Source organism: Pistacia vera, unplaced genomic scaffold (assembly GCF_008641045.1).
Source record: "Pistacia vera cultivar Batoury unplaced genomic scaffold, PisVer_v2 Contig540, whole genome shotgun sequence".
Lineage (NCBI taxonomy): Eukaryota > Viridiplantae > Streptophyta > Magnoliopsida > Sapindales > Anacardiaceae > Pistacia > Pistacia vera.
Window position 1 is genome coordinate 71362 of NW_022196380.1, and position 17008 is coordinate 88369.

General features: G+C 34.2%; 1 protein-coding gene across 1 annotated transcript; it reads right to left on the reverse strand.

Annotated features, from left to right (window-relative positions):
• Positions 1 to 2694: 2694 nt before the first annotated feature.
• On the reverse strand, positions 2695 to 16768 carry LOC116107576 (nardilysin-like). Its single transcript, XM_031393841.1, has 19 exons — positions 16424 to 16768; positions 16266 to 16341; positions 16135 to 16181; positions 15476 to 15588; positions 15020 to 15093; positions 14790 to 14885; positions 14595 to 14714; positions 14194 to 14427; positions 13423 to 13571; positions 12708 to 12864; positions 12127 to 12279; positions 11573 to 11952; positions 10702 to 10851; positions 10095 to 10277; positions 5002 to 5205; positions 4783 to 4889; positions 4123 to 4276; positions 3432 to 3553; positions 2695 to 3158 (listed from the first exon to the last, which is right to left on the reverse strand). Exons 1-19 carry the CDS (start codon positions 16766 to 16768, stop codon positions 2915 to 2917), a joined length of 3108 nt encoding a protein of 1035 aa, XP_031249701.1. The 3' UTR covers positions 2695 to 2914.
• Positions 16769 to 17008: the final 240 nt, after the last annotated feature.

Below are 17008 nucleotides of genomic sequence, written 5' to 3' on the forward strand. Positions count from 1 at the left end.
TATCCTAAAGCTGCAATTTCGTAGGGATTGAAATTCTAAACTTACCACCTTCCTTTCTCATATTTGGTTTGACATATTCAAGGGAAATATCAGACATTTTGAGACAAGAACACTTGTCCAAGCTCCTTTTTCCTCCCCTTTCACCTGTTTTGATCACCACAACCATTTGGCTTCTCAATTCTTCACTCCATCCACCACTTTGCTTGGGAGAGGGGGGTAATCCTTAGAAATCTCATCAAACTCGCTGCCACATTTTCATAAAATCTACCCTTTCCATCAGAGCAGCTCCTAGCTCGGATTGAACTCACCTTTAGCCAATGGCACATAATTCCGGCCTGATTTTCTATAGCAATAGGTGGCCCTACAACCTCACGGCTTATCCACACCATGGCAGATTGTGAGCTGCCCATTTTCACTACCCTAGAAGAAACACGGGTACCCTCCAAAGCACTCTTGGATTCAGCACAAACAGCTCCTCTATCCACCCAAAAAATTTGACCTTCTTCAAATTCGGAATTCCCTCCATAATAGGTTTCACCAACCGGACTTGGATAAACTCTTATTAGAAATGGTGGCCCTTCAAGACTCCAGTAGGCACCAAAGCACCATTCCTAACACTTTCAATTTCTTTTCTTCAATGTTTTGATACTGCTCACTAAACCACAGCTTTTCCACATTCAACAGCCCCATGGGTGGCAGGAGGAGAGGTAGCAGAAAAAATTGAATTTTTTTTTCTCACCTAATGATGTGGCACCTCGGGTGGGGTGGCACCTAGGGTGACGTGGCACCCGTGAGGGGATGAGTGTGACAAGGCAGTGAGGTGGCATGATTTTGATGGTTATGCTCATAGGATTTAAGAGGAAGAGAGTTTGATCAAAGAAGATTCTTAAAGGGTTGAAGTTGCTCATATCAAATGATAGTAATCCTACCTAAGTAGATTTAAGTTATGTTGTGTAGAGAATTTTCTTATGCATAATATGTGTTATATGTAGAATTGTTGATGGATTTGGTATTGAATAATAAGTAGAACCTATCCATGAGAAGTTGGGTTGGTGTATGTGATACTTGATAAATGTTTGGTTGAGATTTGGAAGAGTTGAAGTGAAAATTTGAAGTGTGTATTTGGGCAGATTTGGTGTTAGTTATGGAGGAGTTTATGCCAAATTTTTGGTTGCCTAAAATAGAGAAATAAGTGTGCCAAATTAGTGTTCTTGTGCACATGAATTGTTTAATGAAATGCCAAAGAGAAGTGCATGTATGAGTATGATTATGTATTACTTTGGGATGAGTTTGTAGATGGTAGAGAATGACATGTTTGCATTCCATAATGCATAATTGTATTTAAACATGTGAATTTAGAAAGAATTATAAGCATTAAATCATCTACATGCATACATATTCCTAAGAGCATGAAAAATCACTAAAATATGTTAAAAAGAAAATAGAAAGAAATGAGAATATTAAAGATATTCAAATCTAAATTTTTAGTTAAAGAAGTGTAAAAAAAAAAAAAAAAAAAAAAGAGAATATTGTTGCGATGGGGAGCCCTGAGTGACATAGTCCCACATATACGCCGCCTTAAGTGAGCGGCCTCAAAATTCAAAAAGAAGAATTGTATAGTCCGTTCAAAGTGCATGTGGATGAGGACTGTACCCAAAATTAGAGAATTCACTCACACGGCCAAAGCTCCAAATTCATGCCTCAACCGAGTCCGATCGGCAAGAAAAGAAAGAATAGAAATAAATAAATAAAGAAACAGAATAAGAAAAATAGAAAAGAAAATGCATACTCATCATAAATATGCATAATACCATGCTCATTATCATGAGTAGTAAACATTAGAAAACAGAGAGCAAAACAGAGAAAGAATAGAGAATAATCGGGAAATGTGATGTAAGGAAAGAAAATTCGGAATTTAAGCAACGGAGAGAGAAGGGTAGCATAGTGAGTTTACTTACTAAGCAATTAGTGCTCACTCCATTGTTTTCAATGTTTTTGCAGGTAATAGGTGAGTTGCAGTCACACAAAACATCGCGGTGTGGAAGGATTGAGCTACACTGTCAAGTTACTATTTTAAGTATATTTTGTAAATATATATATATATATATATATATAGATGGGCCCATACTTTATTACTCGTTTATATGTGCATTTTCATATATATGTTTTCATGATTATTTTACGAATATACTAGCTAGAAAGAAAGTATTACATCCATAGAGTCAATATACAACAATATGATTGGCTCTAAAGAACCTACTCTAACGATTAAAACAATTCTTCAAGTGACTGAATGGATTAAGAAAGCAGAAACTAAGAAATCCATTTTAGAATTGACAATATGGGTTAAGGCTCGATAGAGAATGAAAAAATGAGAAAAACCAAAAAAAATGGAAAAAACGAAAAAAAAAATTCCAATTTTAGGGCTTGAAAATTAGGCGTAAGAGTTAACCAGATTTTGCCCCAAAACCAATTGGATTGGCAGGTTGCTACAGTAAGCCCAATCCAACTACGGATAATACCGAATGAATGCATACCCCAGGTTTTTAGGGTGGCCCAACCCAGTTTAGAGGTCGGTTCCCGGTTGAACCGACGGGCCAGACAAGGTTTTAAAACATTGCTCAAATACGCAAAGAGCTTCTTTGCATAAACAATCAAGCTAGGCATAAAGCAGTGCAACAGACATCCTCCAGGTAAAAGAAATATAATAAAATTGTGAATTGGAATAATAATTTCGTTAATGTTTCTGTACCAACACATTTCTAATGTTACATGAATGTATCTCTATCTCTGATACTTTGATTATCATTATGAATTTTAATTCTTCTTTCGGAATAAAAAATATAAAGGAATATTGTTTCAATCCTGGATATCTCAGGCCCTGAATAGTTTAAATAATTTAGTCTAATTTGTCTCAACAAAGGCTTGGATAGAAATTAGATGATGTCTTAAAGGCTTTGAGGTCTTTAATAATATGGAAAGATTCTGCTTGAGTTTCAGCCTCTTTCATGTCAGTGTTGCAACCCCATACTCGCACTGCAAGTCTCCGACACTTTGGAGATGATTGCACCAGATACTTGTTGAACCATTCAATAATGTCATTCTTGTTTACGTTTTTGAGTTCCTCTGCTTCCTTTTGTGACAGATCAAACATATACCTAGAAACCAACGATTAACAGATTTATAACAACATATTAGGTAAGAGCCTTTAATAAGATTACGAATGGAATGATATGGAAAAACACAACTATGTAATACTTATCACTCTTCGTACCTATGTGAAAACTGCAAAACCTATTACCTCCTTTTATAAGCATTCTAATTTTTTCATCAATAATCGCATCATGTCCAGAGATATTTAATTGCATGGCCTAAAGTATTAATAACTTTTAACTAAAGTCTACACCAAACCTAAAGCAGATGTGTTGTACCTTTTATCAATGATCTGATTCCAAAATCGATTGGTTTCGTATGTGAGGGAAGGATCTTTCTCCAGTAGCTTTGCTGTTAAACCACTTTTGTAATTCTCAAAGGACTGATCATCAAGCCCTTCCTGCAATGCCATACACCATAATCAGAGAATTTATGAATCAAATATTAAGTATTTATCATGCGAAGTTATCAATTACGGAATCAACTGCAACAGTTCTAGCACCTATTCATAAATCACGAATATTAATAAAGAAAGATCCGGCATAGTTAACCAAAAAGGGCCTGTTAAAGCAGGAGCAAACAACAGAAAAACTGATAGAAATTGCTAGAATCAGCAAGACAGCTATAAATTCTAGCCAAATTCAGCCACGAAAGGACTACTCTTGAAATTAAAATTTTTCAAATCCTGCTTTCAAGTCTCTGCCAGATATTGCCCATTCAGACTATTTTACTATTAGCAATCTGAAATTTCAAAATACAATTGAGTATATTGTTTTAAGCACAACAATCTCTCTTCATGATTAAACCACGGAACATTCCTGTGCTTCTAACTTTAAAATGTTGAAAGCTTAATACCATTAAGAACATAATCAATAGAAAGCCATCAATTGACGATAGAAGATAACAAAAGTTTTGAAAGCAAGCAGTATTTGCAGAAAACAACAAAAAAAAAAAAAAAAATGCACTTACCAACAACTCTTGCAGGCTACTTATGAAGTTGTCAATTCTCTCCTGCAAATAAATTGGATTGTATTTGGAAGATTGAACACAAAAGCAAAACCCAAAAACACGGTAAGTTATACGTGGGCTACTTTCAACAACATAACCAAGCTGCTCCTTTGTCCTACATTCCCACACAGAGACAGAAATTTCAGCAAACACAAAGAAAAGAAATTGTCCGTTCATGTCACTAACAGTTAATTCCCCAACATATCACACTCTCCCAAAAGGTTGAATAAAGAGAGAAACAAACAAATTATATACATCATCAAAATTAGGGAACTCTAATGCAATTTAAGTAGCTAGATCAATCTAAGACATTTTATATTGTTCAAAACCATTCTTTATGTACTACTCCAATCTTCTTCGCCTTTCCTTACGTGTCTATCCTAGAGGAGGTAGAGGAAAATATTGACACAAATTTCTGGCTCAAGAAATATCCTAGGTACATTAATCACATAAAACCCACATCCCTTTTGAAGAAAAATAATATTGATATTCACAAATCAAAAAAAAAAAACAAAAACACAAAAAAACAAAAAAACAAAAAACAAAAAGATCAAAAAACAAAACAAAACAAAGAAAAAAAAAAAGATTCATTTTCAAATGCTCAGTATTATATAAAATCACCTCAGCTGATTAAAACATGGTTCCTCCACAATTTCATCAAAAAGATCTACCAAAGCCTTCAATTTTATTGATTCAATCCCATTTTCCTGTTCAATTTGAAAATAAAGCTGCAATGCAAAACCAAAATCAAAACCAATTAGAAATATGAAGAATGGGAATGAAAAGATAAAAGGCAGCCTAAAGAAAAGTTAAAGGAATAATTTGACCATTTTCAGCTACCTCAACAACAGAGTTTGTTTCACACTTATTCTTCACACTGACATCTCTGACCAGGTTGGCACCAGAAGGAAGACATATTACATGCTCTTGATGCCTCATTTCAACTGGAATTGGTTTTACCAAGAAGTTACTTTTAAATATATTTGATATATGAATTGCTTCATCTTCCAACAAATTGCCATGACAAATTCCCTCAATAAACAGCTGTACAATATATATGGGAAGCAGTGAGTAGTGTGGAAATAAGAACAGTTTGTACTGAAAATCATTTATTTAAAAGAAATAAAACCTGAGGCCCCAAAATTAACAAACTAGGTTGACTTATATCTCTGATTGCATGGCATAAAGCAATAATCACCAAAGAACAGACAGTAAGGTTAAAGATACTTGTAGACCACCCCACAAATGATACTTTATCCTATTAGAAGCCCCTAAACGAAGTTCACATTTTTCTCCCATTCATCTCTTCTTCCATATTTTAAATTCCATTTATGTTTTGAGTTATGCAAAAGAAACTAACCACATACATTTCAATCTTATAGCTTTGTTAGTAATTTAAAGCCTACAACTAAAATTTCATTAGGATAAACAGCAATGTAACCTTTCCAAGCGATAATATTTACAGATGCTCGTGAAGTAAGAATGTTTAATCGAATTAATACAAGGCTCCATCTTTTCTTGTCCTTTCAGGGTTCAATCCACAGTTTCTGTTACTTGTAATTCAAACTCCCAGATTTAGAAATTTGTTTCTGACAGCCAAAAGACACTGAAAACCAGTGCCATCTTTTTGCCTTGAGGGAAACCATAACCAGGGAATAAGAACTAAAAAGGTCAACTGTGCTACCTCCTTTAACAACCAATTTCTTTTGCTTCTATTCTATATACCACCAAATCCAAAGATCCAACATAGCTGTTCTCAAAACTGAGACAAATAGAAAAAGGAGAGTTGACTGCTCCCAGACTGAGTCAGTGTTTGGCATATATTAACTCATGATTTTGTCCCTGCCTGAGTCTTCTTTAAAACTATTTTCAAAGAGCCAAAGGCAGATTGACCAAAAAAAAAAAAAACATTTTACTGAACAATTCTGATTTTGAACTACATATCCTATGGTTGGTGTAGGTGTATCTTCATTTACCATATGCTTCAACATTAATAGTAGCAGCCTACTTCCAGTTCTTCAACTTTTATATGCTTATTATGTCCTAAGCTTAAAACACATAATAGTGTGAAGCCTTCAAATTTCTGGCCAGTTATTAAAATCTGGCAAACTGATGCACATAAATGCTAATCATCAAGCATCGCATACCTGGGAAAGAAGCTTGGGAATAAATGTCTTCAAATCAGCAAGAGACAGGTCGTTTAGTACCCATAACTTCTCATCCACATCATAGAAACTCTCACATAGAACTTGTAGTCTCAAATATGATGAATGACTTAGAGGCTTCATATTGGTATTTTTCAGAGTTCTCCCCATATCTTCTTTAACAACCTGGTAATTTCAACGTCAGTTTTATAACATATGAGCAAAAACCAGCAAATAAACTTCAAATTTAATGCAGCATGAAATTTATTAATATACAGTTAGAGTGACTAAAATCCAGAGGTTCATTGCAGCATTTTAATTGATACTTAATATCAAGAATCAGTTTACAATCCAATCAAAGTTATTATACAATCAATCATGGGAAACTAACTAAACTGCTGCTTTTCTTAGCTTGCATGTTGTTTGCACTAAAATGGACACCTGCAGATACATATTCCAGTATTCAAGCAGATAAATACTCTTCGGATCATGCAAATAATTAAAATATACGAACCCACCTCCCGGAGTTTTTATAAGAAAATGATCATAAAACACAGCACATGGAATATGAGGAGGAAAAAGTACATAGATAGAAAAGACAAAGTACATTTACCTTAAAACGTTCATCAGTCGGTAAAAAAGATTTGGCTACTGCCAAAACCTTAGATAACAGAACTGGAAGCTTATCATTGAAGCCATAAACCTTCAGTTCCAACTTGTCACCGAAGAAAGACACAGAAGTTTCCAACTTGGCAACACTAGCCTGGAGACAAAGAAAATGATAATTTTTGTCAAGCAGAAACCTAAAATTCCATACATGTATCTAAAACTTAATGCAAAATGTGCAGGTCAGAAACTGAATGAAAATAGAGATCAGCATTATGACAGAAAGCATCCAATGAAGTTGATATTAATATCCAACAACAGCAGAATACAAGAATTGAGACCATTACTAATAAATAGTTTAAAACTTGTGAGTGATTCAACATAGCCAGTGCCTACCCTAAGGGCTGGTACCAGTAGTGTGAATTGCAACGGATTCCCCGTTATCCAAAAATAAAAGTATACTATAAAATTCTCAAAATTTAACTGCAAAATGTTGAAAATCAATTAAAATTGAAAAACAGGGGAATCAAATTGGAAGGCAACTAATCAAATTCAATTAAAAAGAAAATATTGGTGGGCAGTGGAAGTTCCTATGCTCGTGATGTTGGTTTTAACAGGCCAAAACACTGGAATCTGTTGGTGGCTTCAATTCATCACGGGTTGTTCGGAGTTTTCCTCAGTGGTATGTCAAATGTATCCTCTCATTCCACAGTTAAGGCCATGGGACACTACAGCTTTACTTATATATAAAAAATATTTGAGAAAAAAATAAAGAAAAAAGAAAAAGCTTTGGCATGATTAGCTCAGGAGGAGAATTACCAGAAACAAAAATCAAAATTTACACACAAGCACAATTTATGACAAAAGATAGGTAACTACCTGATATATGATCTCATTCAGCTCATCTTTAAGAAGGTTAATGAATAGTTCAGTCAAAAGACAACTCTTTACATTATCATATGCCTCCTTCAGATTTATGCGGAAATATGTATTTGCACGAGGCAGTTTAAAAGTATTATCAAGCTTGTACCAAAACTTGATTAATGGTTCATTAATTATACATATCGGAGAAGATACATTTCCAGGACCATCAGATGTGTTATTAGCTCGAACGGAAAAATCCAATGGAATGAACTCATTTTTTGAGGGCAGTTGTAATGATGCATCAATTTCTGGAGGATCCCTCCATAATTTCATCAAAGATGGGGAAACATCTTCCTCAGTATAGTGTGACCCAAACCAAGGCTCATAAAGGGAATCTGAAACCATTTACAAAGTGAAGCAAATGTTTCATCAATCACTTAAATAAAAAGTTAACTTCAGATTGTCATCTAATTAGAGAACACGTGTGTGTTCATCAATGTAACACATCCTAAAAATTTCTAGGCATGCAATAAAAACATATACTAAAATTGACCGTTCTAGAAATTTACCTTCTGACTTCTTGAAAGATTTTGACACAACATCAATCCTCATGTTTTCTGGAGTGAAGAAACCCAGTAAATTTTTTATCATTTCCTTGTCCCATTCCTTGTACACATAGTCCCCATAAATAACATGTTCTGCTGGATAAACAAGTAAATTCGCTGCAATGACAAAATAATAACCCCTAGTTAAGTACAGAGAAATGACATAATCCAAACAAGATTAGATGTTTGGATGCTAATGTATACCACGTAGAAAATTTTTCATGTTAATTAAAACACTATTGAAAAGCATTAAGGTCAATGACCATACTCTAACCTGTAATATGGAATAAATCAAAATACTCCTAAATTGTTGGCATTTATCACACTAGCATAAACAGCTATAAAATAAATGTTCACTAATATCACGAATGGTTAAGTTCTCAGATTTGCGAGTAGCAAAGACCTCAATAACATTTCTAAATCCATGAAAGTTGCCTTTATCCGAGGTATATCAATCATATAATCAAATTATTAACACCTTAAACCTCGGATTTAGCAAACCAAAAAGAACCAGATGCAAGTGAACAAAATAAACAATGTAACACCTGCAAGCTCCGCAGCATAATCATCCTGCGGTTGCTCCTCTGCAAATCTAAATTCCATGTTACCAATATCTTGTAGTTCCTTGAATATCCATTCTTGGGGAGAAAATTCACGCAACAACTTAAGGTATTGATAAACAAATCCAATTATGTCAAAGATCTGCAAAATATGGAACACAATCTAGTTAAAAAGAACTTGTAAAAGAAAGCACAATAAAAAAAAAAAGATGCATGAGCTATTTTCGAATAAATTCACAAATTTAGATACATAAAGAAAATCCAACACAAAACCACATAGTTTACATACATTATATATCATAGTAGTCAAAGCACCAATTTGCAGCAATTCCAAGGCAGGTAAAAATGGTAGTCAAACGAACAAAGCACCAAGACCCTAGCACGACCTAAACTTGCAACATAGAATAAATAAAGCACCAACACCTAGTAAGTCCTAAACATGCTATTCAGAAACATGCACTCTAGATGAACAAACAACACATTAGCGAGGCAAAAACAATCCATCAAACACATACACACACAAAAAGAAAGAAAGAAAGAAAGAAAAGACATGTTCTCAAGTAGCAAACATGTGTAAGCCAAATCATCATCTAGAAGAATTTGATAATTAATCTAGCAGAGTATCCTGAGCTCTACATTAAAACAGTTACAGTGCAACAAAGAGAACTAGATGGATCATGATATGGAAGATAATAATTACCTTTTCCAACCCAGAATCTGTGATATACCACCAAATCCAAAGATCCAACATAGCTGTTTTCAAAACTGAGACAAATAGAAAAAGGAGAGTTGACTGCTCCCAGACTGAGTCAGTGTTTGGCATATATTAACTCATGATTTTGTCCCTGCCTGAGTCTTCTTTAAAACTATTTTCAAAGAGCCAAAGGCAGATTGACCAAAAAAAAAAAAAAAAAACATTTTACTGAACAATTCTGATTTTGAACTACATATCCTATGGTTGGTGTAGGTGTATCTTCATTTACCATATGCTTCAACATTAATAGTAGCAGCCTACTTCCAGTTCTTCAACTTTTATTTGCTTATTATGTCCTAAGCTTAAAACACATAATGGTGTGAAGCCTTCAAATTTCTGGCCAGTTATTAAAATCTGGCAAACTGATGCACATAAATGCTAATCATCAAGCATCGCATACCTGGGAAAGAAGCTTGGGAATAAATGTCTTCAAATCAGCAAGAGACAGGTCGTTTAGTACCCATAACTTCTCATCCACATCATAGAAACTCTCACATAGAACTTGTAGTCTCAAATATGATGAATGACTTAGAGGCTTCATATTGGTATTTTTCAGAGTTCTCCCCATATCTTCTTTAACAACCTGGTAATTTCAACGTCAGTTTTATAACATATGAGCAAAAACCAGCAAATAAACTTCAAATTTAATGCAGCATGAAATTTATTAATATACAGTTAGAGTGACTAAAATCCAGAGGTTCATTGCAGCATTTTAATTGATACTTAATATCAAGAATCAGTTTACAATCCAATCAAAGTTATTATACAATCAATCATGGGAAACTAACTAAACTGCTGCTTTTCTTAGCTTGCATGTTGTTTGCACTAAAATGGACACCTGTAGATACATATTCCAGTATTCAAGCAGATAAATACTCTTCAGATCATGCAAATAATTAAAATATACGAACCCACCTCCCGGAGTTTTTCTAAGAAAATGATCATAAAACAGAGCACATGGAATATGAGGAAAAAGTACATAGATAGAAAAGACAAAGTACATTTACCTTAAAACGTTCATCAGTCGGTAAAAAAGATTTGGCTACTGCCAAAACCTTAGATAACAGAACTGGAAGCTTATCATTGAAGCCATAAACCTTCAGTTCCAACTTGTCACCGAAGAAAGACACAGAAGTTTCCAACTTGGCAACACTAGCCTGGAGACAAAGAAAATGATAATTTTTGTCAAGCAGAAACCTAAAATTCCATACATGTATCTAAAACTTAATGCAAAATGTCCAGGTCAGAAACTGAATGAAAATAGAGATCAGCATTATGACAGAAAGCATCCAATGAAGTTGATATTAATATCCAACAACAGCAGAATACAAGAATTGAGACCATTACTAATAAATAGTTTAAAACTTGTGAGTGATTCAACATAGCCAGTGCCTAATCTAAGGGCTGGTACCAGTAGTGTGAATTGTAACGGATTCCAAGTTATCCAAAAATAAAAGTATACTATAAAATTCTCAAAATTTAACGGCAAAATGTTGAAAATCAATTAAAATTGAAAAACAGGGGAATCAAATTGGAAGGCAACTAATCAAATTCAATTAAAAAGAAAATATTGGTGGGCAGTGGAAGTTCCTATGCTCGTGATGTTGGTTTTAACAGGCCAAAACACTGGAATCTGTTGGTGGCTTCAATTCATCACAGATTGTTCTGAGTTTTCCTCAGTGGGATGTCAAATGTATCTCTCATTCCACAGTTAAGGCCATGGGACACTACAGCTTTACTTATATATAAAAAATATTTGAGAAAAAAATAAAGAAAAAAGAAAAAGCTTTGGCATGATTAGCTCAGGAGGAGAATTACCAGAAACAAAAATCAAAATTTACACACAAGCACAATTTATGACAAAAGATAGGTAACTACCTGATATATGATCTCATTCAGCTCATCTTTAAGAAGGTTAATGAATAATTCAGTCAAAAGACAACTCTTTACATTATCATATGCCTCCTTCAGATTTATGCGGAAATATGTATTTGCACGAGGCAGTTTAAAAGTATTATCAAGCTTGTACCAAAACTTGATTAATGGTTCATCAATTATACATATCGGAGAAGATACATTTCCAGGACCATCAGATGTGTTATTAGCTCGAACGGAAAAATCCAATGGAATGAACTCATTTTTTGAGGGCAGTTGTAATGATGCATCAATTTCTGGAGGATCCCTCCATAATTTCATCAAAGATGGGGAAACATCTTCCTCAGTATAGTGTGACCCAAACCAAGGCTCATAAAGGGAATCTGAAACCATTTACAAAGTGAAGCAAATGTTTCATCAATCACTTAAATAAAAAGTTAACTTCAGATTGTCATCTAATTAGAGAACACGTGTGTGTTCATCAATGTAACACATCCTAAAAATTTCTAGGCATGCAATAAAAACATATACTAAAATTGACCGTTCTAGAAATTTACCTTCTGACTTCTTGAAAGATTTTGACACAACATCAATCCTCATGTTTTCTGGAGTGAAGAAACCCAGTAAATTTTTTATCATTTCCTTGTCCCATTCCTTGTACACATAGTCCCCATAAATAACATGTTCTGCTGGATAAACAAGTAAATTCGCTGCAATGACAAAATAATAACCCCTAGTTAAGTACAGAGAAATGACATAATCCAAACAAGATTAGATGTTTGGATGCTAATGTATACCACGTAGAAAATTTTTCATGTTAATTAAAACACTATTGAAAAGCATTAAGGTCAATGACCATACTCTAACCTGTAATATGGAATAAATCAAAATACTCCTAAATTGTTGGCATTTATCACACTAGCATAAACAGCTATAAAATAAATGTTCACTAATATCACGAATGGTTAAGTTCTCAGATTTGCGAGTAGCAAAGACCTCAATAACATTTCTAAATCCATGAAAGTTGCCTTTATCCGAGGTATATCAATCATATAATCAAATTATTAACACCTTAAACCTCGGATTTAGCAAACCAAAAAGAACCAGATGCAAGTGAACAAAATAAACAATGTAACACCTGCAAGCTCCGCAGCATAATCATCCTGCGGTTGCTCCTCTGCAAATCTAAATTCCATGTTACCAATATCTTGTAGTTCCTTGAATATCCATTCTTGGGGAGAAAATTCACGCAACAACTTAAGGTATTGATAAACAAATCCAATTATGTCAAAGATCTGCAAAATATGGAACACAATCTAGTTAAAAAGAACTTGTAAAAGAAAGCACAATAAAAAAAAAAAGATGCATGAGCTATTTTCGAATAAATTCACAAATTTAGATACATAAAGAAAATCCAACACAAAACCACATAGTTTACATACATTATATATCATAGTAGTCAAAGCACCAATTTGCAGCAATTCCAAGGCAGGTAAAAATGGTAGTCAAACGAACAAAGCACCAAGACCCTAGCACGACCTAAACTTGCAACATAGAATAAATAAAGCACCAACACCTAGTAAGTCCTAAACATGCTATTCAGAAACATGCACTCTAGATGAACAAACAACACATTAGCGAGGCAAAAACAATCCATCAAACACATACACACACAAAAAGAAAGAAAGAAAGAAAGAAAAGACATGTTCTCAAGTAGCAAACATGTGTAAGCCAAATCATCATCTAGAAGAATTTGATAATTAATCTAGCAGAGTATCCTGAGCTCTACATTAAAACAGTTACAGTGCAACAAAGAGAACTAGATGGATCATGATATGGAAGATAATAATTACCTTTCCCAACCCAGAATCTGTGAGGTGTATAGACATGCCAAAGATGTATGCCAAAGAAGATCGATGCATTCCTTCATCGCTAACCCCAGCAGCAATAGAAGTTGCCCATCCTCTAGCTTTAAGAAACGAATGCAAACTTCCTTTGCCCTCTGAAAAATATGAACTTTGTACTCAGAGTTTATTAAAGCTAAATCATAGGGCCGGCGATATAAACTCAAATGAATTTGATTAAGGCAGAGAGACCCTGGAAAGCATCTAAATGAGGACAGAGATCATTCTAGAAAGCTATGTCATTCACAAAGAGACGATAAGAGGCTAATCAAATAAATGTTTTGAGTTTTTTCTTTTTACTTAATTCCCATTACTGAGATCTTATGCTCCAATGAAAAGTTGCCCCTTCAAAATTCCAATACAAAGTTGCCTCGTGTGAATTACGGCATCAACAAATAGGTCTTCTTTCCTATGAACAGTAACCAGTTAAGTTTAAAAGTTTACGCATTAAGTTTAGGACACATCCATACAAAGGAAAGCATAATTAGGAGAACCTCTTTTATCTAAGGTGAATATGTAGATAAAGGAACTGAGAGCTCCATGATAATTGGAAGTCATAATGATAGAATTGCTTTAAGAGCACATAACTGCAAGGTATCAGAATGACATAGAAAGCATATAAGATAATGCTAATATAAAAGAAATCAGCATTTCCCTTCTTTTGCATACATGCAAATCCTATATTGGATATAATTATCCACAACACAGGAAAAATCTTACCATGTCCCATGAGGTGGGCTATATAATCTTCAGATTTCTTCAGATAGTCTTGACGAAGACATGGCAGCGTCCATGTTAAGTCAAGGATATGAACATCTTTAACTGCCTCCAATCTATACAGTTTACCAGCTTTCCAGATGGGCCCTTTAATAGAAAATTCTGGTTTTACGCCAGAACCTTTTTGGACATTAGCAAATAATTCCACAACCCAACTCTCAAGCATATCAAGAGGTTCTGCAAAAATTGCAAACAATATTATCAGGCAAGATTTATTTAATGCACTAGCACCTCTCAGAAATTTCAGTTCAATTTCACCACATCACTTTAAAACTTAAAGCATGCACAACAAGGCATGACAACTATCAGTTTAAGTGCATTGATACAGAAAACCAAAATTTTACCTCCTCCGATGACCACTAGCTTCATGAGTCCGCCATGGTAATAGTCTCCATACAATTTCAAAATTTGTTCATGCAAATTTATCCCTTTTTCCATAGCATCAGCCAGACTCTTTTTATTCCCTACATTTAAGGAAAACAGCATTTCATATAAACAGTTTAAACAAATGATCACAAAATGGAAGCTAGCAAGCTTACCCCAAAAGAATTTGTTCAAAGGGTGACCATCTACAGATGTATGGCATTGAAGTTGTTGAAGACGACAATCATCATTTTGCAAAGCCTGGTTAAATTCTGCTCATTTTGGTTCACATAGTAGTCAATGAAGAATATGTCAGCTACATACTTAAGTTATAAAATGTAAGTAAGTGAAAACTGAATTCCGTTTCAATATAGAAGAACAATAGTTTTCAATGAGAGTAGTATACCTGAATCAACAGCAAGTACCTCTCGCTCCATAGCTTCCATTTTGACAAGCGGAGAAATGAAAAACTGAGAAAACCTGCTAAAGCAAAAAGAGCAACATAAATAACAAATACCCCCATTTATTACTCAGGATGATACATCAGGTAGAGGTAAAATATGAATGTTGATCAAGATGTAGGGAAAGGAAGAAGAAATTCAGCTAAAACATGAAAAATCCACATCAGTTTCACAATTGTTTTCTAGAAGAACAGCAGTTCATCTTGTTCACATTAATATGAAATAGCCAAAAAATAATAATAATAATAATAATAATAAGGCAGAACAACAACATGATAATACCGACCTCATGATGCATTAAAAAAAAAATTTCAACCACGCTTCATTAGAACAAAAAACATTACAAGGAGCAAGAGGACTTTGGTTATCGAAACTCTATGCATAAAGAAATCAGCATTTACCTCATCAATGCACCCTTAAGATACTCTCTTTTGACTTCAAAATGGTAACAGGTATGTTCACTTTCCGTATACGCATTAGATGAGCCACCATGCTTGGACAAATAACTATCATACTAGCACAGAATAGAGTCAAACTGGTTGGACGAATGATAATCATCTTACCAAACACAATTAAATAATTAACAAATACATAACAGTAGCTGAATATGCATAACATTCTAGACCATCGAAATGCAACTAACATGAGATTCAATCAATATAAAAATCCAGCATATTGAACAACAAACGAAACTGTCAGACTCAAACACATTACGTATACTTGACTACTAATTTCTCCTTCAGTAGGATTGGTTGCCGCCTGAAACAAATGCTTCTAAAAAACTGATTTTGCTCTAGAAAAAAAAAAAAAAAAAAAAATCAGAGTACTTGTACACACCCATTTCCTAAGTACACTCACTGAAAAATGTTAAAAATTAGATTTTCAATTAAAATATTTTCACAATTACAACATAAAATCAGTATAAAAATGAAGTAGATGATGTAAACAAATCATTTTAAAAAATTTATTGATGGGTGCATTTAATAAAATGGGCATGTAGAGTATTTTGATAGGATGCAAATAGCCCCACCCCCATAGAAAATAATTTAGACAAACAGACCTCATTTTCGTCAGGAAATTCAGTACTCCCCATGAAGAGCATGTGTTCTGCAAATTATAAAACCAATCTCATCTAATTAAACCCATACACACTCCAAAAAATAAGCACAGAAATAAAGGACAAGACGTAACCTAGAAAATGAGCAAGTCCTTGCGCCTCAACAGGATCACAGAAACTGCCTATTCCTACACACATTGCTGCAGCTGCCTACAAATTTTAAAATTAGAACTTCCAATTCAATATTTAAAAACTCAAACTGAAAATCTGATTTAAGAAAAAAACTAAGTACCTTCTTAGTCTGAGAAGAAGTTCCATTTCCTTTCTCTGCTTTCTCATCGTCTTCGTCTTCATCCTCGTCCTCTTCAGATTCTTCGTCTTCATCTGCAAAATCAGACGCTCCTTCTTCTTCGTCTTCGTCTTCTTCATCTAGAGTGTTTTCTAGGGTTTTAGAATCGTCGGAGTAAATCTCAGGATCGTGAACAAGCAAAGCACAAAGTCGATTCTCAAGTTGTATTACTCTGTAAAGTCTTCTGTCGTTTGGAGATTTAATTACAGCATCATCGGACGACCAAATGCAACACTTGCTCCCATTCTTTCTCACAAGCAGCATAGGAAAATTTAGCTGCCCGGCCATCAAGTCTCGATTTAAGAAAATGGTTTTTGAAACTGTTTTTCTTTTTTTTTTAATTTAGAGAAGATGACGTGACATGATTAGGATTAATTAAACACGTAAAATAGGTTAAACTGACAAGATTAAAACAATATAGGCCGAATCATAAATAATGAAAGTTTCTAAAATTTGAAATTTCTCAAAACAAGCCCACCTATTCACCTCGTCTAATCGAAATTCATTAGGGCAAAAAGCTTTCTTGAA